Source organism: Camelus bactrianus, chromosome 1 (genome assembly GCF_048773025.1).
Source record: "Camelus bactrianus isolate YW-2024 breed Bactrian camel chromosome 1, ASM4877302v1, whole genome shotgun sequence".
NCBI lineage: Eukaryota > Metazoa > Chordata > Mammalia > Artiodactyla > Camelidae > Camelus > Camelus bactrianus.
Window position 1 is genome coordinate 56,772,416 of NC_133539.1, and position 24,467 is coordinate 56,796,882.

At 42.2% G+C, this 24,467-nt stretch overlaps 1 protein-coding gene across 2 annotated transcripts in view; it reads right to left on the reverse strand.

Moving 5' to 3' along the window:
* Positions 1-1,148: 1,148 nt before the first annotated feature.
* Positions 1,149-24,467, reverse strand: part of HGD (homogentisate 1,2-dioxygenase) — a 43,584-nt gene continuing 20,265 nt past the window's right edge. Inside the window, exons 5-14 of one of the 2 annotated variants that reach the window (XM_074364285.1) lie at positions 20,068-20,127; positions 18,324-18,415; positions 17,118-17,152; positions 16,220-16,299; positions 15,570-15,669; positions 13,373-13,497; positions 10,914-11,018; positions 8,356-8,482; positions 4,070-4,251; positions 1,149-1,507 (exon numbers count right to left, since the gene is read on the reverse strand). In XM_074364285.1, coding sequence (XP_074220386.1) covers positions 1,358-1,507; positions 4,070-4,251; positions 8,356-8,482; positions 10,914-11,018; positions 13,373-13,497; positions 15,570-15,669; positions 16,220-16,299; positions 17,118-17,152; positions 18,324-18,415; positions 20,068-20,127 — 1,056 coding nt within the window. In that variant the 3' untranslated portion in view covers positions 1,149-1,357. The remainder of the gene's footprint in view (positions 1,508-4,069; positions 4,252-8,355; positions 8,483-10,913; positions 11,019-13,372; positions 13,498-15,569; positions 15,670-16,219; positions 16,300-17,117; positions 17,153-18,323; positions 18,416-20,067; positions 20,128-24,467) is intronic. The other variant, XM_074364290.1, reaches the window with a different exon arrangement.

Genomic DNA, 24,467 nt, shown 5'->3' on the forward strand with positions numbered 1-24,467 from the left:
AACTTCTGCTATAGTGGTCAATTTTAAAATTTATTTAAAGGTATTAACTACTTTACTAGTTAACTGTGTTTAATTTTCAATAAAGACTTCTTTATGTTAGGGAGCATTGGGAAGGCACACCAGCCTCTGTCACCCTCAAAGATAACTTCACTTTATTGCTTGGGACCATGAAATGCCACTGCCAGAAACCCAGCAGCTGTCCCAGGCTTGCCCTCAACTCTGGTTTCCTGCACCCCTTACATCCAGTCCACTAACAAATTCTTTCAGGTCTACTCCAAAGCTTTCAGGGATTTGTCCACTCTGTCCCTGCTATCACCTCATTAGTCCAGGACTATTGCAATGGCCTGCTGCTGGGTTCCTCATATCCACTCCTCTTTCAGTTCCTTAAACCCTCAAGCCTTTTTCTTAGAATGTTCCTTTTCCCTACCCCACCCCGGCTTCCAATGACTGGCTCCTTCCTGTGCTTTAGGTCTGGCTAAATGTCACTTGGAAGGTCATTGAAGACCTTCCTCTCTAAAGAACAATCTCTCCATCCCACCTGTCATTCCAATCTCAGTTCCTATTTGTTTTTTGCATATTTTACAATTTGTAATAATTTTGTTTGTGTATTTTATCTGTCTCCCTGTTTAGAATGTAAGTTCTGTAAGAACAAGGACCATGTCTATCTCCTTGACCACCATATGCCCATAGGAGTGCCAGATTTAGCAAATAAGAATACAGGCTTTTCAGTTAAATTTGAATTTCAGATAAACCACAAGTAATTTTTTAGTATAAGTATGTCCAAATATTGCACAGAACGTACTAAAAATTATTCATGATTTATCTGAAATTCACATGTAACTGGGCATCTTGTATTTTAAATGGCAACCTTAGTGCCTAGACCTTAATATAGCTGACTCTTATTACAGATTATTAGATAAAAATTTGTTAGCAGCATATCAAAATTGCTGCCATGGCAACAAATGGGGGAAATGTGCTAAAACTACAGAACTAAAGTAGTGACAGATACCACTTCCTATTCCTTTCTGTGCTGATTTGCCTGTCCTCTCACTGCAGGAGAACCTAACCACCTGGTCTAGGCTCACGGATGCCCTTTCCTGGCCACCCCCCATCAGCCTTGTCAAGACCTGATTATAACCAATTGCCACTTTCACAACAACCAGCAAGTATTTATTGAGTTATTAAGCTGGTAGAAACTTCCAAATACATTTCTATAAATGTTTGATTTATTTGACTTTGAAAAAGTGAGTCCTCATTTTAACCAACCCCCTCCCCCAGTACTGCCTCAGGGTGTGCGTGAGATTTTTAAAGGAAATCACACAAATCTATTCTCAATAATGGTATCAGTGCTCCAGTCTCAGTCAGGTCCTGCAGGGTTCCTGGAGTCTGGGGTGAAGTGGCTCTTGAGAGGTTCCCAGCACTTGTAGTAGTTCTCATCCAAACAGTTAGAGGTCTTCAGCCCCCACTTGGTGACAGCCATACTTAGAGAAGACTCAAACATAAATGCCTATAGGAAATGAGGATGGGACAAGAAAGAAGTGAGATGGATAATAAAACACATTTGATTAGATGTCAAGAGAGAAGACATGGGTAGGTAGAATCTTTGAATAATAAATCATGTGTGCTAGCATGGTGAGAAAACTCCAGCCTTGGGTTCTGGCTTTGGTCTTACTACTTGTGGGTGATAGCTTGTGCAAGACCCTTAACTTCTCTGAGCCCCACGATTCATTCTATAAAATAGAATCTGGCATGTAAGCATTGTGTTGTCCCTGTAGCATCATGGAACTAAATTTGCTGGATCCAAGGGCAGAGGTGGGAGAGTCCTAGGAATATTCTTTTCAGGGGCTATCGCTGTGGTTATGTCCTTGTGAGGATGAACACATCTCCCATTTTGCAGAAGAGGAAACTCAAGTTCAGAGCTGGGAAATGACTGTTTAAGGTGACAATAGTGAGAAGTCACAGAGCTGGGATTTGAACTTTCCTTTTTCAGGACTCTAACCAAGAGATGGGCTGGGAGAAGAGAAAGGAGGGCTGGAGGAGAGTGAAGGAGGAGGAGGAGGGAAGGAGGGAGCTGGAAAAGCTGTAGCACTTTTAAAAGCCCTATCCCAGAAGGGTATGAATGGCAGGTGTCCCACTGTGTTCAGGTGGGTTTTGTCTGCAACAGAGAGAACATGCAAGGGCTCTGTGCATCCTAGACACTCTAGCTTCACCTGCTAATTTTCCTACCCTCTGTGGCTTAAAAAAAAATAGCCTACAATTCTTATATGCTCACATTGTTGGAAATTTTAAAAAACAGATGGATGAAAGGAAGATAAAAATTCTCTTGACAACCCAGAGAACCCACATTAATGTTTGGTATCTAATATACATTAACTTCTTTTTACCTAAAACAATGGAGATGATTGTCCCTGCCTGACTTCCCATGACAGGCTTGATGTGAGGACCAGATGAGATCATATGGAGGTGCTGTGCACGTTATAAAGCACTATTCACATACAAAGGTCATTATTATGGCCATAATTATTGTTGTCTCTTCACTGACTGCTTCTTAGGAGCCTTGCTGTCTGACTGGAGTAACAAAAGCCCATCCCAGCTGAGCTATGAAGACAGTATTATAAAGTTAATCTTTTCCAAAGTAGTATAAAGATAAGGGGTATGGATGAGTCCAGATCCAAATTATGTGATGGGAATTGGTGAGGAAGGCCTGAAGTTAGGCCTGGGTAAGGTGTTGGACCATCCCTTACCAGGTAGTCTGGGCTCCCCTACATAGGAGAGATCCTTCTCACTAGTGCTCCAAGCCCTAGACATTTCCCAAAGTCTTGCCCCTCATAAAATCAGCCGTGCCCTGTGCCTCCCTGTTGCAGAGCACTGCTCCCTGATAACACTATCCAAAGCCAATTTGGGCACCAAAGGTTACTAAGTGGTAGCTAAGGGGTAGCCTGTGTACCTCCAGGAACTTTCAGAGGTAAAAGTTTAAGATTGTCAGTATCTTATAGAGCTCTGTCACAGAGATGAAGGGTTCTACAGAAACTCTGCAGAGGTCCTTGCAAAGAGATAGAGCCGAGGTCCAGCAGACAGGACTCGCTGAACCCTCCCCCTGCAGATCAGCTCTGTCAACTCTGGTCCTCGAGCTGAAACTGAAAGGAAACTGCATTGGGCAGAGGGACAATTAAGCTCTCTCCTTCCGTAGTTTGCAAGCTGGGCATGGAGTCAGGCAGGTCTGTGCTATTGATTTTAAAGTCAGGTAGCATTGAAAGCATTTGTTTAAAAATGTAAAGCAAATTTGCATATGATTTAACATAAAATTACTCTTTGTGGTTCATAAACTCTACGTCCAAGAATGCAAAAATAAAATGAAGTCAAGTACCACAGCCAACTGCAATTGTGTTCAGCCTCAGTGTTTACAGTGACACCGGAGGAATACAAAACAGGTTTTAAATCCCATCAATTTCATCCCATGCCAAAGGAGAGCAAAACAAAATGAGAAAACAGCGGAGAACTGCTACTCACAGGCTCTGACTATAGCAACACAAAGACTTCCTGACCCTCCTGGGCTTGAGAAACTAGTAAAGGTGACATTCTTCATCCCCTGCTACTGTGGTTTTAGAGGATTACTTCAAAAAGCAGGAGATGACTCCAAGACACAACCTATATACAGATGGCTGCATACAGATAAAGGAAGACTCCTCATATAGTATTAATAATAGTCCCCCTTACATTGGAAGAATGCTTGATAGTCTGCACGGTTAAATCACAGCCACCTGCTGGGTTGGATACCCTACCTATTCTACAGATGGAGAAAATCAAGCGCAGAGAAGTTAAGTGACTTGTTCAAGGTCACAGAGGAACTAAAAGCTAGAATTTGAACTCACGTCTGACTCTAAGTGCAAAGCCCTGTTTACTCTAGTGTACACATTGGGGTGTGTGCCTACACACATGGGAACATACACACAGACACATTCCTCTCCTGACTCCTCCTCTGTGACTTTGGAGAAATAAAAACTGCCACTCCTTTCAACAAGTTTGGGGATCCCAGAGGCCACCAGAGCCTCACATCTAACTTGCTTACCATGGTGCCATCCGCAACCCTCTCAGGTGCCAGCTTGGCTCTGCTGGCCTTCTCAAAGCAGTCAGCATCAGGTCCATGGGGGGTCATTGGGCTGTGCAGGCTGCCTCCCCCTGGCAGGAACCCACCTGCCTTTGCCTCATAGTGACCTTTGATGAGTCCCATGAATTCACTCATGCAGTTCCCTGGGAAGGTTGAAACAGTATTATTTTTGTTATCCAAGGCAAGGCTCATAAGACACCAAGACCTCTCAAATATTATTTCTCCAGAATGTCAGGAAGATAGGAGAATCTGATAAATGTTATACAATTAATGAAGAATATGGATAGACAGAAAAACATCCACAAAACATTCTTTAGTGTGGAATTCTTGGTAGGCAAAGCTCTACTCCATGACCATTGGATTATCATTATCAGAGATCTTTTTTAAAATTGAAGTATAGTTACATTGTGTCAATTTCTGGTGTACAGCATAATGTTTCAATCATACATACACACACATATATTTATTTTCATATTCTTTTTCATTACAAGTTACTACAAGATATGGAATATAGTTCCCTGTGCTATATAGTAGAAGTTTATTTTTTAGTCTATTTTATATATAGTAGTTAATATTTGCAAATCTCAAACTCGTAATTTATCCCTTCCTACCCCGATTCCCCCTGGCAACCATAAATTTGTTTTCTATGTCTGTGAGTCTATCAGAAATCTTAAGTTCTACTGCCTAGAAAACTGAGGTGTGTGTATGTATGTGTGTGTGTGTTGATGGAAAGGTGATTTAAGGGAAAGAACCCTGGGCTTGGTGTCCATTATCATGTAATAATCTGTATGAAAAAATCTTATTCTCTGTAAAAACTAATCCATAAATGCTACATATTCTAACAAATGTTATTTTCTATATCTGAAGCTAATATCACCTGATTCTTTCATTCTCCAAAATGCTTCTTAGATTTTATTTTTGTTTGTTTGTATTTTCATTGACATTCTCTTCTTAGAACCTGAAAATCTTAAAATTGGAAGGCATCCCTACTTCTCCTCAATACGGAAGCATTTTGTATATCATTCCTGACAGTTTACCTCCTGGGCTCTGTCTGCATGCTTCCTGTGAACGGAAGCCCCTTACTCAACAGAGCCACCTATCATATTACTGAAGAGCTCTGGGTATTAGAAAGTTCTCTCATGTTAAATGGAAATTTGCTTTTATATAAGTTAAGTATGTTTGTCCTAGTTGTGCTTTCTGGAGTCAACAAAATTTGACAAAAATCACATGTTCCCACTCTTTCAATCTTAAGTTTCTATAGGAACAAAGCCCTTTATTTAGAGCAAGCATTAAATTATAACACCTGAGCAAACTTAAGTGCTTTTCCATCCATCTGCTCATATATCCATCCATCCATTCATCTGTCCGTTCCCCACCCTATCCATCTGCCTATCCATCCAGCCAGCCAGCATATAATTGGACACTGTGCTAAGTACTGTTATGGAGATGAGTATGAAGTAGCCTCTGCAAAGTTACTTATAGTCTGTCTCGTGAGAGTACAAACTGTGGACAGGGTAGAGAGATGTGGCATTGGCAACCCTTGCAAAGCCAAACGTTAGACATGATAAATGCCCCTCCTCTCTTGCTTACAGGTAAAGTACAGCCAAGTGCCAAAATACTTGTGTAAAGGGCTAAGGAGCCATACCCACCCTGCCCAGAAAACAAAACGCAGCTGCAGGCCCCTGCTGAAAAGGTAAGACCCAGATCACAACTCTGCTTGTTTCTCCATGAAGCAGAAATAGAGGAAAAGAAGCAACTGTAAGCATAAAGTATCTTTATTTAAAAGCAGTTCTGCTCCTGACAAATATGCTGTCACACTCCTTGATTCTAGTATGTATTCTCAGGGTCACCTTCATGGCTTAATTTTAAGAAGAGAGCAAGAGAGAATTCAGCTTTGATCTGAATATGAATTTAGGTAGCAATGAGTTGATGATGACATTTCTACATCATTTTCTATATTTCAAAGGAGAGTGGGAGGGTAGACGTTGCCTTTTTGATTAATGCTGAATCCAGCTGACTAAGGTGCATTAAGATGACTGGAGGCAATATTTCTACAGAAATAAGTCTCCACTCCTATAAAGTCACATCAAAGTAGCAAAGGTTTTGATTATTGCTAAAGCATTATTTTTAATATCTCTGGTAAAAATAATTTCTAACTTGGGGTTCTGTGGTTTTTCCAACTAACTCAGGGCAACCATACTTTTCTTAGATCTACATCTTCTGGTCAAACTTATTTGAGTCTTTTGAAAAATTATAAGAAGCATATCATGAGGCCATTTGTTTTAGGCAGTTTGAACTACAAACTAAAATTGAGGAGTGGGTTGAGAGCTAGAGCACAGTAGCAAACCTGGGTGGGGAGACAAGCCCCAGGCCAGCGTTTTTCAACATGTGTTTGTAGACCTGCATCAGAATCCCTTGACTTGCTAGTTCAGAATGCAGATCTGAGGTTCCACCTCAACACCAACTAATTAAACTCTCTGAGAGTGGACTCTGGAGAGAAACTTTTTATTAAAAAAGGCATTCTAAGTGATTTTTATATTCCTTAATGCTCTCAAAGTGTGGGTCCTGAAATAGTTGCATCAGTATCACACGGGAAATTATTACAAATGCAAATTCTCAGGCCCTACCCTGGACCTCCCGAAGCAGAAATTCTGAGGGTGGGGCCCAGGAATCTGAGTTTTAACAAGCCCTCTAGGTGGCACTGACACACGCTAAAATTTGAAAACCACTACCTCAGGCACATAGAGCACCCTCAATATAAGAACTATGTGAGATAGTGAAGTATCAAGGACTTGCATGTGAGGTACAGGCTGTAAGCCAGAGCAATTCTCTCGCTTTGATCACAAGTCCTCTAGGGGACTAACTTCCAGGAGAACAGTTAGGACATGTGATGGGTTTGACACACTTCAGAAAGGACACAGTTTATTACATCTCTATTCACAAAGTATCTGATATCTTTGGAGTGTTACCCAATTGCGTCCTTTTCTCCACCATAATGGTTTCACCTGAAAAAAGTGATGCTGGAATTTGACTATGAAGTGACCTTTCATTCTGAGGGCCTTTGTTCTCCACTTGCTCCAGATGCCTAGTTTATTCATTTAGTCACTGTTGTATCCTGTTAGGCCCTCACACCTGGGTACACATAGCGAGGTGTGTCATAAGAGACAGGGGGTGCTGAGGTTGACTAAAGAAAGGGGTTTGTTTTTTAGAATGTTCCAGCTGAAATACACCTTGGAGCCGTTCCAGAACTCTATGTACAAAAACGCAGTCTCCAGCAAGTAGAATTGTGCATTGACATTTAGGTTGGATTTACAGCCAGCTACTGCACAATTAAAAAGGCCAGCCTCATTAAGTACAGCCATGAGGTACCTTATTCACTCTTGATGATGCATTCACTTATTAAATGAATATTTATTAGATGCATATAATGCACTGGGTACTGTGCTAGGCACATCCATTAGTGTTCATAACTGTCTGCTCCGGCATCAGAATGCCTTCAGTTAAACCTGACTCCATCGGTTGCCTTGAGCAAGTTATTTAATCCTTCCCAGCTGTTTCATCTTTTGGAAAAAAGGGGATAATGATACTACCTATCTCTTGCAACTGTTACGAGGATTCAATGGGTTAATGCTTTTCAAGAACTTAGAGCCATAAGAAAAGGTCAATAATTGTTAGTTGTAAGTAATAATAATATTAATAAAATTAAAATAATAGATTTGGTAAGTTCTCAGCTAGGCAACAACTGCTCTGCAGAAACTGCTTCCAGAATAGGACCCATCCCCTCATGTGGACTACAGTCCGCCTTACCCCACTTTTACCCAAAGTAATGGGAGGAGGCACATTTTACTGGCTCTTGAACCAGACTTAGATAATGAACTTTCTCAAAACAACAAAATAACCAACACCATCCCATGGTTCCTCCCCTCCTTACATCTGAAATGCAAAGAAACATTTTGCTTCCTACTTTACCCACTTTTCTGACTCTCTTCAGGGCCAGAGGAACTGGGCTGTAGGCACTGCAGTGTTTCCTTCTCAGAGTCAACATGCCCCTGCCACCCCCACTGAGGTTGTGGTGTTTAAGCAGCTCAAAGTCTGGGGAGCAGCACTAGGCTTCAGGGGGCAGGGTTCTGAACCACAGCCAGGGCAGGGCGTCCCGAAACACTTCTGGCAGTGTTCCCCATGGGTCATGCTTACCACTTTGCTGACCCTTTGGTTTCCAAATGGAACTTGGTAAAAGAAAGACTTACTATGGTAATAAGGAGGCCTGAAGGTCTTATCAGCAACCCCCCATCGTGGTGGGAAGATGACAAAATCAGCGATGGCCACTCCCGGGCGGACAGACTTGGCAGTCAGCACTGTGAAAATGGATGGGTCCTGTGAAGGAAAGCACAAGGAGAGTCGAAGACACGATGAAAGGGAGGTGACCGAACAACGACACACACCACCCACACATGAAGGGGTTTTCGTGTGACACTAATTTCTGATCAAACCACACAGGCCAAGCTAAGACGTCTGGGCTTGTCACCGAGGTGCATGATCACACATCTGACTCTCCCCTCTGGCTGTTCTTTGAAGCAAAATGAATTAACACCAGCCGAGGGGATTCTGAGCAGCTTTTTCACCCTGCTGAGCCCCCATTTCACATAAATACTACCCTGTGGGTCTGAGAACCAGCAGTGCCTGCCTCCCAGCCTCAGGTCAGAGTGACCAGAGCTGGGCTGTGCTGTAGGGAGCTCTTGGCACAGGGATGCTCAGAGTAAGGTGGAAATAGAAATAAAATAATATCCAAGTGTTGGTATAGATGTAGGATGTGCTTCTCTTTGGGGGAATTGCACAGATTCCAGGTGGTATCCTCATTGCTTTCTTGATTCTCAGGTTTAAAACACACCACTTACGTCACTAGTCCAGGTGGAGGTAGTGGAGAGGGGAGTAGGATTCAATGAGTTAATGCTTTTCAAGAACTTAGAGCCATAAGAAAAGGTCAATAATTGTTAGTTGTAAGTAATAATAATATTAATAAAATAAAAATAATAGATTTGGTAAATTCTCAGCTAGGCAACAACTGCTCTGCAGAAACTGCTTCCAGAATAGGACCCATCCCCTCATGTGGAATAATTATAATTTTTAAAGAAGTTTAGAATCCTTCAGTGGAAAGATGGAGATTTAATTTAAATGGCAATCAATGATCATGTTTGCTTTCAGATGCATGCGAGGGCCTGGGATTAAAAAATGATTGAGCTCTGTTCCTTGCCCTTTAGTGTTACTGGTAGTGGTGGAGGTGGGTGTGTATGAGGGGCTGAAGGAGCAATGAGACAGGTACATGAATACTAATCACAGCAAGATGCCAAGGGCAATCTTGCTTTATAAACAGAGATCCAAGGGGGTACAGAGTGCCTGTCTCTACCTGAGAGGATTAGAGAAAGCTTCAAAGAGGAAATGACATTTGAAGTAGGTCCTGAAGAATAAAAAGAGAAAGAAAGAAAAAGAAGTAATGAGGGACAGAGGGAAGGAAGAAGGAAAAGGAAGGAAAGGAAATGAAGAAAAAGGCATTTTAAGCACAGAAAACAGGAAAGACATCAAAATGCAGAGAGGTTTTGTCAAGAGGCAAGAGAGCTAAAGCCCAGAGTGCACCAGCAGAAGGGACACAGGCAAGAGGTGGTACCGGGAAATGAATCCAGGGCCAGATGGCGAAGAGCATCGGGTACCACGCTTCAGAGCTCAGACTTAATCCTAAACCACAGGGAGCCTGCAAAGGTTTTCTAATGCAGTGATAGAACGCTCAGGTCTGACTCTGGAGAAAACAGCTATAGCAGCAGTACAGAGGAGAATGGACTTGTGGAAACGCAAGTCAAAAAACCCTTAATGCTGTGAGAATGAGCACTTCTCCATCTGTCATGAGAAATGATCTGAAACTGTTGAGGGAAAGGTAGTGAGGCTCAAATAAAGCTCTATCAGTGTCTCAGGATCCTTTCTTTTGCTGCTTCGGGTGTGATGCCTCAGTTTCTTTTCCCTTTTGATTTTACTGAGTCTCTGCTCTTCAGAAAGGTAGTTTTGGGCCCCTTGAGGTAAGCTGAACTGGCTCAGGTTTCTGTCTCTGGTTCTCTGGCTTCTGCTCTAATTATCTCTCCAGCTTGTGGATTCAGTTAATCTATTATGCAAAGTGAATTTTCCCCCAGGATCTCAGAACTAGCACTTGATCAAGAATGTGGGGACTTGGGGCCTGCACTGTAAGCTATTTGTAGCCCCCTGATTGAGTAAAAAATATGACCGAGTCCATACTCTAGAATTTCTTTGGTTTAAATTCAAGCACTGAACATTGAGTAACTTTAGAAGAGGGCTGTCTGCTCCATCACTGCTAAAAACAGCCAGGAGTGGAGGCCCTGGAGTGGGCAGCCAGAGCAAGGGGACTCTTGGTGTTTATGAGCAGGACAGAGAACTTTCCAAATCCAAAAATGCTCCTTCCTCATCTCTCCATCACTAACATTAGCAGTTGGTGTTCTTTTGGGGATACATTGTCCAGGAAGAAACTAGGAGAGTTACTGTGAATACTCTAGAGAACTGAGCTGTGTTGCAGGGTGAGTGTGGAGCGTCTGGCCTGGACCTCCCACTAGCTAGGTTATTTACTCCTTCACTGAAATCTGCTGAAAATGCCTCCAATTCCTGTTAGCACAATGACAATGACTAAATCGCCTGCTTCCAAGGGTGACACTGGAAGTGTTAAATCTGTGAATGTCAGGGGTCTACTGTGGACTCCTCCCACCTAAGAGTGCCCTCTCCCCAGAGCCCCTCCATGGTGGAGACTTACTGCATGGTCAAAGGCCACCGAGTTGATGACCATGAAGTTCTCCAAGTTGTACTTGTAGGGGGTATAATTCCCATGCCAGGCCACAACATTGAATGGGGAGATACCCTGATCGGAAAAAAAAAAGCAGGAAAGGTGATTTTAGAACCGAATGCTTTTGCAGCCTTGATTCCTTGGTTTGCACTTGGCATTTCTGTTTGTTTTTTGATTTGATTTTGTTCTCATAATTTAGTAATACCATCCTCTGGGAGAAGTATAACCCTGAATCATCTTGTGGTTGCTTCACATACTCTCAAACTGTCCTCGCTAAGCCACTAACCCGATTTTTCCAGTTCATAAGCTGCAGCTGCCTCTGATCACATGTGCAGCAGAAGCACAGCACATGCTTTTCAACAATTTTAACACAATTGTTAGAATCTGTGGATGCCAGCAGTTCTGTGACAATCTGGGCCACCGTCTGGGTTTCCTGGTGCTGAGGGCGGGCACTTGCTATGACTGCTCTCCAGGTAACTGCTGCCCAGAGGGTCTTCTGGTAGAGTCAGTGCCTAGGTTGGTAAGTGCAGGAAGGGAGAAAGTCTGTAAGGGTTCCAGCCCAAAGGACTTGAAATTTCAGAGCAATCCTAAGGTGATTCTTCTTGGACCTGCCCTGGGGTAGGAGAGGATCAATGTTCTGTTTTAGGAAGGCAATTCCTGCTGTAGCTATGGGACTATTCTGGAAACAGAATCCAGTGCAGAATGTTCCAAAGACTTTACCGAAGGGACTACTCACAGAGACATGATTAAGGTTAAGTGAACTGACTAGAGATGGTGAGATATCTGAGCCTAGCAATAGAGGGAAGGCATTGCCATTCTTAGGCCTGTGGGATAGGGGTTAGAAATATTAATACAGGACTCCAGCAAGAGCTAGAACCATGAAGAAGGGGGCTGCTCGGTGCTGTGCAAATAAATACTCAACAATTGATTCCAGAAAAAAATGAAAAGCTCTGATTTATAGTGTTTGCTGGCTTCTGGGGTATAAACTCTCACCACGATCATTTTTGAGATACCAATGTCACTGAACACAAAGTAGGGAAGAGGCTTACATCAGCTTTTGCAAACCAGTATAAACTGACTCCAGCATGCCACTGGGGCTACCCAACAGGAACTGAGATCACAGAGGGAGGCAGTCCCAAATAGGAGCAAGCACCGGGGGAAAAAACCCCAACATGTCTTTGCACCTGACCTCCAATTTCCTGTGAGTACCTCCCACTGGTTGAACCCAACCAAAAGCTAGCTGGCTAGGGAGTCCGGAGGGTACAGTCCATGTAAGTCAACCTCCCAGGGCACAGATCATGGCAGAGAAGGGAGAATGGATGAGTCGGGGCTAACACAGAGACTAACCAGCACAGGGTCCACTTAGAAACTGGCTGTCTGTCTCTACAATGGTGCTTCTCTGTCAAATGTATGTCAAATATAATACACAGCATATGCTTTTTTCTTTAATTTATTTTTTGTTTTTTTGGTATATGCTTTAAATGAATGTGATTTCCACACTGCATCCCAGAGGTTATCATTTTTGCCAGGCTGGAGTAGTATCTGAGTGTCTGCATTTTAAACAAGCCACTCTGAGAATTTTTGATGCCAAGGGTCTCTGAACCACATTTTGAGAAATCCTGATCCAGAGAATATGAGGGTGACTATGTGTCAATGAGAGTGACAATTAACCCTCAGGGGTTAATTTTATGTGCCAAACTAGTTGGCCTCTGCTGCTTAACATACCTTCTAGATGCTGTCAAAGAAAATAACATACCTTGTGAAATATAAGCAGTAAGTTAAATGAGCAAAAATAAAGCAACAATTAATAGTGGACAGAAGAGATCTTTGTATTATTTTTACTATATGATTATTTTATTCTACTATATTATATACCCAGTATATTAAGTAATAGTGTATTATACTATAGATTGCATCTTATTTTATTATTATTATTTTTAGTATTATCTATGCCTTTGCTTATCTCCTGAGTTTACCAGGCTGGCAGTATAAACCAAGTCAAACTAATTAACTAAGTTCTATTTATTTTCTATCCATCAGTGCTTATATTTGAAATATAGTGGCCATTGGTGAATATAAGTCTTAGATGAATTGCTATTAGCTCATTTCTCTTTTCAGAACATATTACCCTGCCTATATATTATGTTTTCCCCACCATTTATAGAGATGTACATATTGTTGGGTTTTTTATTGCTTGATGAATAGAAAGAGCATGACCTTTGGAGTCAGAAAGATATGGGTTTGAATGCTGATTCTGTCATTTACTGTGACATTTGCTAAGTTATTTAACACTACCTGGCCCGTTTTCATGATCTGTGATGTGGTAAAGATGAAAGAATATGTGTAAATACTTAACACCAGCCTTGGCAATCAGAAGGTGCTTAATAACTATTTATTCCTTCCCCTGCCTACCAACCTGCTGACTTTACCTGTTTGGCAGCAAAAAGTTTGCCCTGGTATTTATTAATCACAGTGTAACCACTTGGCACTTGGCGATCTTCATACCAGGCAACAGGTATCAAGAAATCACGAGGATTGGCCAAGCCATTGGCTCCTAGAACACAGTGACCCAAAAGTCTTTTAGACACTTCTGAAATCACATAGGAAAGATGCTCACTGTTGCACAAAGAGAAAGGGCTTTCTTCCACATCAAAAGATACTCCACAATTTGCTCTCATTGTTCAAAGATCTACTGGAATCCCAGTCTGGTACCTTTTAAGGAGGACCCAAGGAATTTGGTCAGAAAAAAAAATCATGAAAATATCATCACCAGCATTACTTCCTAAAGTTGTAGAATGAATAGTGTTTATAAACATTTTGTATGCATTATCTCATCACTACAGGGGAGGGGAGGGAAGAAGAGGAAAAGACTAGAAAAGGGAAGATATGATAGAATACTAGACTTTTTTTTTCCCAAGAAAATTCTGATGGTCCTAGAACTCATCTACAGTCCTGGAGAAAGAAAGGGTTACATACTGTAGCCCCAGGCGTGCCTCTGCTCCTAACACAGAACTCAGAATCAATCCAAGTCTTTAAATTGCTCTGCAGCCTGGCAGATCTGTCTGCCACTGAGGGAGAAAGTATCTGGTACTTGCCTGCTCACCTTCACGTTGGGAGTATTCCCTCCAGAGAAAGAAAATAAATCAAAAGACCAAAAATGAAAAGCACTAGCGCAAAAACATAATTTAACTCTGAGAGGACAGACCTGGGGAGTGTTTTATTATTGCCAGCTCCTGGGGTTAAAAAAAAAAAAAAGCGTCCAGCTGGTTAGTAAATTATACATATTTTCCAGAGGGTCTGTGTTCCATAGAACCTGGAAGCTGGGCTGGCTGTAGGGCAGCAGGTGGCTGGAGCCGAGTGGGAAGAGCGGGTGGGGAGCAGGATGACAGACGGCCCGCCATGGCTCCAGCTGTCTCTCTGCTGCCTCCCACCTTCCTCTGACTATTTGGATTACCCCAGGGGAGTGACTGGAAGGCACATGATGCCCTGTCCCTGTTTTGCTCTAAAAAATCTGTTGACAAGGAAAGGGAAGAGCTGGGAGGTGTGGCCGCCACCTTCAGCAAACATGCCAGAGATGAAACAAAGGGCCAGTTTTCCCAACCACTCTTTTCACTCCCAGAGACATTTTGAGAATAAGCCCTCCTTCCACCTTCGCTTCTCTCCTGGTATCCTGGCTCTGGCTTGCCAGAAGAATCGGGTGTGGAGGATGCTGGTTCACTTTGGAAAGTTTGAATCTGCCTCGTGGAGGCTGTGGTTTCTAGCTGCTTCACAGCACTGAGTGAGGTACCCTTTCTGACTCTCAAGGGTGTCGATTTTGTGGCGTGTGCTCAGTAGAAGTGTGAGGTTTGTAGACTGTGTCTCTCTCAATCCGTTTCCCCTTTCCAAAGCAACATAGCCCCCCGCCGTTTTTATGTCTTTCCTTACTCTATTGTCTACACACAACCCACTGGCCTAAGAAAATGATCTTCCTCCTTTCCACAAAGCCCATTTTCACCTGAATACTTTATCTTAAGCCGTTCCCTTTCCTCTTTATTTTCTCTCAACTTTTCATCAAGGGTTAGTCACATCTCATCTCTTCTATGAAGCTGTTCCTGGAGAGTTGGCCCACAGTAACCCAGACTTCTACATCCTTTAGGGTGTACTCTGTATAACCTGAAATGTATTACATATTGTCTTGCTCCCCAGTGGTCTGAACGCTATTCTAGAGAGAGACTTATAATGGGTTGGCTTGGATCATTCTGTTATGCATGTATGTGATGGCAAGAGGCCTTCATTACCCTTGATGTGGTTCCTGTCATTGCCCTCAGCACAGCATGGGAGCCAAGACAAGCTGATGGACTGACACACTGACCAGCTAATTAACAAAGCTGTCATCTCATCAGATGGGTCAGCCATACCACCTGGAGCCCCTGAATTTAGAGGTCCAGAAAAAGAAGTCTGTGATTGCTCAGGGAGCTCCAGTAGGTTCTGAAATTCCCAGCTACACTTGGTTAGAGAAGAAGTTGTCTAGAGAGGAAAGTTGAACGTTTGAGTGTGATAAAGAGGGGAGAAAGATGTTTAACTTTCATGTGATTATTTGTGTCCTCTATTTCAAGTCAGGCTTAGAAACTTGTAGTGAAGATTTACCAATTGGTCCCAGGTCAGGCAACTCAAAGTGGACACCGTAGACCTCCAGGATGTAGCCTCTGGTCTCCTCAAAGACATCTATGCTGAACCGCATTCCTCTCTGGAATAGGAAGTGAAAATTGGTGTGCTCTCCCAAATCATACCTGTAGTTACAAAGGAGCTGCTCAAGAGCCATAGCTGGCCTCGCATGCGTAAGGCTACAGTCTGTTGAACTATGTTGGAGAGGTGACCAGCTCAAAGATGAGTTAGAAAGAAAAATTTAACTTCTAGTCACATCTGTGACCCAAACCAATTCTAGTCTACTCCCTCACTGGGCTCAGAGATAACAGTGCTCTGATTTAGCCAGATTTTGAAGAAATCCATCTTCACTGCCCTTCACTCCCATCCAGGGCCTTATCCACCGGGTGTATAAATATTTAGGAAAGAGAACTGACAAAGCTCTTTGCTTTGTGATTGTGTGCTATTTTAAAACAAAGCAGACACCCAAGCCTGCTTACTCTTCTGCTCAGGGAGCCTTCTGTGTAACTCCAACTCCCTTCCCATTGCTCAGACATGACAGAAATTTTAGAGTTGGAAATAGCAGCAGCTGCAACATCTGATTGCTCCCAAATTAGGGAGAAGCAGGGAGGAGACGGGGACACATCACCAACCTGAATGACGCAGATCTCGTTGGGCTGTACAAGCATCTTGCCAAACTCAGTGTAAATGAGAAGTTTCCCTTGCTGGGGAACTGACAAAAAAGACAGGACAGCAGTGAGTAATTCTTTTCATGTGAGAACCACTTCATGAAGAGTAAAAGGCTTAAGGGCTGCATTTGATTTTTCATCCAAAGTGAAAAGAGCTTTATTGAGTCTTATGGGGGAAATATGTATTCTGATAACTTAGGTTAGCTATTTTACTATCTAGAAAAACATGAATGAAAAAAATTAACTTTTTTTTTTTTTGGTTGCTAGGTAAGGAAGGAACTTGTATATGCACAATTCTGTGAATTGACCAGAAAGAGCAGCAGAAATAGGGTGGAAAAGGACCTATTTCTGATAGTTCCAGCAGGAGGCTGGCATTTGCATGTCTAATGTCTACATCAAAATGTTCACTCCAAAATATTGGTATTAAAACCATCAAAAAGAATGGAAAGACCAGAGACTTTCCTTACTAGACTTTCCATTTTAGATGGTCTCATGAAAATTTGTATGTGTATTACAGATGTCAATGACAGATGGCCTTTTCTTCAGTGAATTAGAAGGCAAACAGTTATCTTAACAAGTTAATCACATGTTGGTATTACCCTCCATTTCTTTTCAGCTGTCCAGATCCCCCTGATTAGAAAGGCCCCGCAGAAATAAGCAAAGACAGGGAGACCAGGAAATAGAGTAGGCACTTGAGGTACATGGGAATTTTTTCCAGACCACCAGTTGCCTTTACACCTAGGTCTGTAGATTGCACTAAATAAGGCAGATTGGAAGGAAAATAATATGTATTCAATTAAAAAAGCAGCTTGTGACTAGGGATCAATTAACAGTTAAAGAGTCTGGAATCCTCATAACTTACCAATCAAGAAGTCCCCATCTGAATTATAAAAGCATCTGAAACATACAGAATAATTCCTATGATTTCCAGTTTTAACATTGTCCAGGCAAATTAAGTCACTGCTCAAATTATTGCTCAGTACCCAGTGTGTGCCAGGCTTAGTGCTGGGTGTAATATGATGAGCAAGATGACCCCATCTCTGCCCTCATGGAGCTTAGAGTCTAGGAGGAAGTCAGACAGCAATCCAGCAGTTACAGAACTGTATCACCGAAAACTGTAGTGGCACTGGGCAAGTCAAGTTCAGGGGAATGAAAAGATAAGGAACCTGATCTGTCTGAGGAGGCAGCCAGAGCTTCCCCGAAGAAGGGACGTTTGACCTGAGATCTAAAGAAATCATCTAGGCAAGGGTTTGGGGATGGGTTTGGGTGGGGAGGCCATTCCAGGCAGAAGGAACAGCACATGCACATGCTCTGAGGCAGGAGGGCACATAGGTTGAAAGAACTGAGTGAAGGCTGGGGTAGCTCAAGTGGAGAGGGAAGAGCTGCCTGGTATGACGTTGGACCCCAAGGGATGTCTCCAGTGCCTAGTCATAGGGCTGTGATCTTGGCCCTGATTCACGGCTCAGAGAAGTTAAATGACTTGTCCAAGTTCACTCAGCCAGGAAGAATGGACTGGGCTTTGGACTCAACAGTTTGGTTCCAGAGGTAGTATGCAAAACTGTTATGATATTCTGCTTCCCAAAGAAAAGGCAGAAATTATATGTTTTCTGATTTAAAAAATCTAATATGTAAGTCCTTCTGTTTAGGAACTTTAAGCTTACACAGAGTTATTAGCTGAAGACACAGTCTGTCAGCTTGACCTACCGCCAATAGGTAGCCCTAATGGCTGCTCATGTAATGTGACTTTGGACTCAAGAACAGCCCTAAGGAGCCTTAGAAGTTAAGGATATTCTGACTCAAACCTGGTTAAAGTCAAAATGCTTCTTTGACTACTCCTGCTTTCAGTGCCCCATTATCCCTTTTCTGTTTCCATTAATATGTGACATTCTTGTTTATGTCACAGGAGTTAGTCAAGATAGAAATGCTCATTTATTATCACCATTAATCAATGCATATCAAAATTGCTCTGAGGAAAAAAAAGCAATAACAAACACAACAACCCAGGCTTCATCCTCTGGCCAACAACTCGGGGAGTGGGGATTTCCTGCTCCTTCTCTGAAACACTTACCTGTTCCCCATGGAGGTGTTGCAGAGGAAAATGTGGACTGCAAGCCCATTGTTAGACCTGATGTCTCCAGCTCCACACAAGGTGTGCAGACCCTGGGAGAGACCCGCAGGAGAGGAAAAAGTGAATGAGCCAAGACCTCCCCCTGGTCCCTGAGAGTCATGAGGCAAGTTCTACTAGTGTCTTCCCTTTGGAACCAGGCTGCCTCTAGGGAGCCCCGAGTTTACTGCCTTATGTTTTATAGATGGTGGCTCACCTTAATTGCCAGCCATGGTTCTATATCTGGATTGTCTTCATGGCTCCATCAGAATTAACCTACAGAGCATCAATTCACTACTTGGCATTTTATCATTTTGGTGCTTAAGATCAACCTGAAGGAGAGTTTCCTTTGGAGGTAAAATCAGGCACCTAGGAGGCTTGAGGGGAGAAAGGTTGCAGCACTAGGGACCAATTAATGGCCCTCAAATATACTTCATCATGTGGGCAGCCCTCTGCTTATTGATAGGGCCAGCTCTCCAGAACAGGGGAGAGGAAGGTATTCTGACCAACTGAAACCCTCTCTGCTAATAACCCACAGTGCAAGAAACCTTAACATGTGGCCCTTCCCAAAAGGAGGGAGCTCTGCTCCTCTAGATAACCATAATTCGCCCATGGTGAGGGATATCTTTTTGTATTTTAACTCGACTTGCAAGTCTGGGTCTATTTAGATGAGTCCACACAGAGATTGGAGCACTTAATATGGATAAATAATTCAACAGGAACCAAAAAATTTGGCCTATGACTGGGCACATGGACTCTCCCTAAGTAAGCCAGGACCTGAGGTTGGTCTGTAGAACCCTCCACTGGGTTTTTTGAGCCCCACCTCCTTGTAGCCCCCAGCCTCTCCCCTACACATGTTTTGCTCTGGGCACAGACGTTCAATACTCCCAGCATCTATAACTACCAAGCAGAACTTCCAATCAGCATTGTACTAACTAGAGTTGCCACCCTGAGTTGATGCTATTCTAGCCCAGGGAACCATTTTGGGTAGTTTATGGACTTGGATGGGAGAAAAAAATTATATACGTATTTTGCCAATCTCTGACTGAAATTGATCATTTCCTTCAATTAATGTGAATGTAAGCAACAAACTGCAGTGTTAGAAGTGCCTGTAACCTTGTACTGATAGAAATCATAGACATTTTTATATCACATTATATCTGTTCTCCCAAAATATCATTTATGCTCATACTTTTAATGACCATAGTTATTATATCTTTTCATAGATCTTGTGATTTAGTGCATTAATAAGATAGCATACATATTACTATAAACCAAACCAAATTTATCATTTTAATATTTTTATCATTGTATTTCAATATAGTTGACTTCTCTGGAATTTTATGTAATTTATTTTATGCATTTTAAAACACAGGCTTCCAGATTATCAAAGGAGTCCATGCAATAAAAAGGCTAAGAACCCCAGTTCTAGCCAAAACCAAAAAAACCTGAGGTAGGTAAATGCTCAAATTCCATTGGCCATTTGAAGATGTTGTCAATAGCCCCCGAGTGCCCTTTGGTGTCAGGGGCCATATGGTGCCTGTAAGTAAGACATTGCTCGGCCAGCCCCAGAGCAGAGGCAGGTGGTGCTGGGTCTGCTGGCTGCATCCAAGGCTGCTTCTGTGTGGCACGCAGCCTGCAAATGCTCTGGATCACCCACTGCGGAAGAGAGGAGAGTGGTGGGCAGGTGTGGATGGTATTGACTTACGCTCACAAAGTCCACTTTCCTCTGAGAGGCTTTTGGAATCTCAAATGGTTTCCATCTCAGCTGGAAAAAAAAATACACATACAGGAAAATTATTTCACAAGGGGAAACCATAAGATTTTCTAAATAAATAGCATTGATTACACAGAAAAAGGACAGCTGCTCCCTCTGTGAGGATCTGACTACTTGTGATTTTGTTATTTTAAATTTAATAATTATCCATCATTCCCTTAAAAGGACTCAGTTGGGTTCTGTGTATGTATGTAGGGTGTGTCCGTGTGTGTGAGTGAATTTTAACCTATATGTAAAATACGTAACCTATACGTATTATATATATATAGTCTTTGTTCTTTAGTATTTTAAATTACAAAAATAAAAAAATTGCTTGTTATTTCAGAAGCTGTTTCTTTTAGCAGTTTTGCTCAGGCACATCACTGCATTTTGACTGATGCTGCTTTTTATGCTATTTATAATGAGCTCCCTTTCCTGGTGTGCCAGCCTCTCTGTGTGGGCTCCTGACACTGCAGGGGAAGGTTCTACTTCTTACTTCCAGCAGTTGGAATTGTGAATTATTTCTTTAAGAGAAAGAAAAAGCACCCAGCTGAGATTGGATTTGGTAAATGCAGCACCAGGTTCAATTTCTTCACCAAACTCCATGCCTGTCCCCAGGCTGCCTGATGGTTCAGTTTAAATCACAATAATCTTAAATTTAATAATGAAATGATCTAAGCAAGTGGGAAGAAAAATCAGCATGTCTGAGCACTACTAGAAGTGTTAGCCCCAGCACTTTTAATCAACTTGGCAGCAGGTCTGACCTAGCCAGGCTGGAGGCTGATAAACTCAGTGGCCTCAGGAAATCTCACAGAGTGACCTGCACCCTGAGGGCTGGCTTCGCTGGCTGAGGTGCCTGGTCAAGGCAGGCTCGGCAGGGCCTCCAGTGGTGGGGAAGGAAGCAGCAAGTGGAAAGGGTGGCGCTGGGATTATTCTGCCTCTCTCACATCGTCAGGCAGCAGCCTTTATTTCTTAAAAGCAAAACGGGAGTATCACGTTCTGGGACCACTTTAAAAGAATGTAAAATATTGATTTGAAAAACCGTTGTAGAAATCATGCTTCAGAAAGAAGGGAAAGGTTTAGGACAAATTCCACCAAGGTTGGTATTTCCTGTGGGAGGTAGGGGAAGCTGAGAGCAAGGATCTAGGAAAGGATTTCTCAACTCTGGCGCTACTGACATTTTGTGCTGGATAACTCTTTGTTGTGGGAGCTGTCCTGTGCACTGTAGGATGTTTAGCAGCATCCCTGACCTCTACTCACTGGTTGCTGGTAGCACTCCCCCAAGTTACAACAGCCAAAAATGTCTCCAGACATTTTCATATGTCACTGGGGGAAGGGGGACAAAATTTCCCTGGTTGAGCACTGTTGAACTAGGAGGATATTCCCTTGACCTCAGCAAGGGCCACAAATGAGCACTACTGGCTTTTTGAGGGGAGTTTTTGGTCTGCCACTCACCAGTACTTGCTGCTTCCCTCTATTGCAGAGTTTGTACACCCAGAAAGATTGTCTGGAAGATGCTACTACCTAGAATCTTGGTTCCAAGAAAATTCATCATTCTAGATTTCTCAGTGGAAGGGATTTAAGTAGCAGATGCTTGGGCAACCTTTTAGATCTACCCAGAGATTCTAAACTCTGGCAAGCCATGAGAATCTCCTGGAAAGTCTTGGAGACCCAAGACCAAATTAATCAGAATTTTAAGATAGTGGGACCCAGGCACCAGAATTTAATGAAATCTCTATTTTATAAAAGGTCTTTTAATGTGCAGCTATGGTTTAAGAATCAGCACACCCAATCCGGAGATTCAGTGATTTTTATATTATTGTTCATGGTCAAGAAGTCCAGTCAGTCAACTAAACAACCCATCAGTTAATCAGCTAAATTGTATCTGGGGCCAGTTACCAATAGCAAGGATGTTTAAATAAATATAAAGTCTAAGGCTTTCCAAACCAAAGAAAAAAAGAAGAGCAAGGAATGAGAAAGAATAAGGCAAAAAAAAAAAAAAAAAAAGAAGGGAATAAAAGGGAGCAAGTGAGTGAGACAGAATCCTAGTTATAGGGGAAGGACTACCTGGTTTGTTGCACTGAGAAACAGCTTTGTAGATCTTCCTGAAACTAAAAATGCCTGTTGTGGGTAGAAATAAAGTCCTGGGCCCTAGAGAAGAGGTTGATATCCTGTGAGTGGGAAAGGCTGAACCAGAGAGGCTGAAGGGTTGGTTTGGTAAAGTTTTTGCTGGCCAGTTTTTCAAAGTCTTCTGTGGCACTTCAGCCTTCAAGTTATAAGGAGAGAGAGCCTGGGGTGGAAGGTGGAAGGGCACCTACATGATGATGTAGGGAATATGCCTTCAGTAGGGCCCACAGACTGGAAGAGGCAGTGGCCTTGAAGAACCTCCTAGAATGCAAAAAGTGATGCCCTTCAGATGATGGAGATGGTATAGGGAGAGGAGAAATTTATCTCTGGGTCTTACGGCAGAGTATTGTACAGGCCCATGTTCCGCATGTCACGAACAATAATAAAGGACCCCAGGTGGTTCTGATAAACCTGGTGCCCACAAGAAGAAGTCAGCTTGGGGTCTTCAGGTAAGAGATTTAGGTCAAGAGTTTTGGTGTGATATCATGTTGAAAGTGAGGAGGGAAATTTGGGGAGAGGATAGACAGGAAGAGACATGGACTAGAGGGTAGAAACATCTGCTAAAGCCAGATGTTCAGCTTAATTGCATGCTGTGGAGGAGTAGCCCTCTGACCCAAGGCCAGCCCAAGGGGGCTGTGCATTGGGGGGGGCCCTGAGACCTGGGTTCTGCTGCTGCCTCTGTGCCCATTTACTCTGTGACTTCAGGCAAGCCACTTGATGCTTATGAACTCATTTTATCCTGTAACTTTTAAACAGTTTATTTTATTTGTACTATACATTATTGCTAAATAGCCCTCCACACAGAATTCAATTATTAAACATTTCAGAAACAATGAAGTCAATTGTAATACCCAATGTGATGTCTTGATTGTAGTAGTTATTAATAAATTTATGTTGAATGATTGAATGAATTAATAAATATAAGACATTGAGGACATTGCTACTATCTCAAAGGACAAGAATAAAACAAATATGTGAGACTTTTGGACGTCAAAATGACATTCAAGCAAAAGCTAGTAAATTGACAAATGTTTCTAAAAGTCCTAAGATTTTTTCTAGAATGTAAGTCAGTTCTTCATATATGGGAAAGCCCTCAGTTCTTTCATATCCTTTCTGATTTTCTATCCAGTTGTTTTATTAACTGTTGAGAGAGAGGTGTTGAAGTTTCCAGCTACAATTGTGGATTTAATCTATCTCTCCTTTCAGATCTATTATTGCTTCACATATTTTGCAGCTATAATCTGCAAATTCTATTGGGAAATAACCTTTTACCTCTTAGAAATGAGATGGTCGAAAATAATTTGAAATCTTCAAGAGAGTCTAAAATTAGAATTAAAAATTCTTCAAGGTTATCAAAGGAGAAAGACAGACAATTGGTGGCAACATTTAATGGTCAAGATTTGAAACTCATACCCAGATAAGAAAAGGAAACCCAAGAATTGAACTCAGTATTTCCAGAGTCGGAAGATTGGGAGATGTACTGGATGATCCGAGTATCACCTTCAATACTGTTTCTTTGATTTACTGAAATTCCCTCCAAAATTGCCTAGGACTCAGCTAGATTGGACGAGCTGGATACTCTCAACAACATGGCTGGCTTGAGGTAGACATATCATTAGAAGTCAGTACCATGTATCCAAGAATTTGGAAGTAACTTGTAGATGTAGTCATGATCACAGTGGGCAAGCAATTGTTAGCAGCAGCTATGTCTAGGAGAGGTGCAGTGAGTTTCAAGCCAGATTAGAGAAGATGATGTGGGTGGGGGAGCAGATAAAATAACAGTGGCTCATTAAATTCTTCAGCAAATCTATCAATCGGAGGAAAATGGGAACATGATTTAGGTGATGAGAAATCAGGCTTTGAGTGACCCATTGGGGTTCTGAGAAGGTAATAGGCAAGAACACAGGTAAGGAGGATTCAAGTCACTGTACTTTATTACAAAAGTCTTTCACAAGACTACAGAAAAAAAAAGTTGAACCATCATAGGACTTGGATGACTTGGATAGAAACCTGGATTTCCCATTTGACCTTGCCCTTGAGTGGAAAGCTAAGGACTTTACCTCCATTACTCAGCACTCAGCATAGAGCATGAAATGAAGTAGTCACTCAATAAACATTTGTTGGATGGCATTTAATTCTTAAAACAACCCTGAGGCTTCTACATTTATTATCTCTATTTTAGAAGTGACAACACTTATGGTTTAAAGTAATTAAGTTATCTTGAC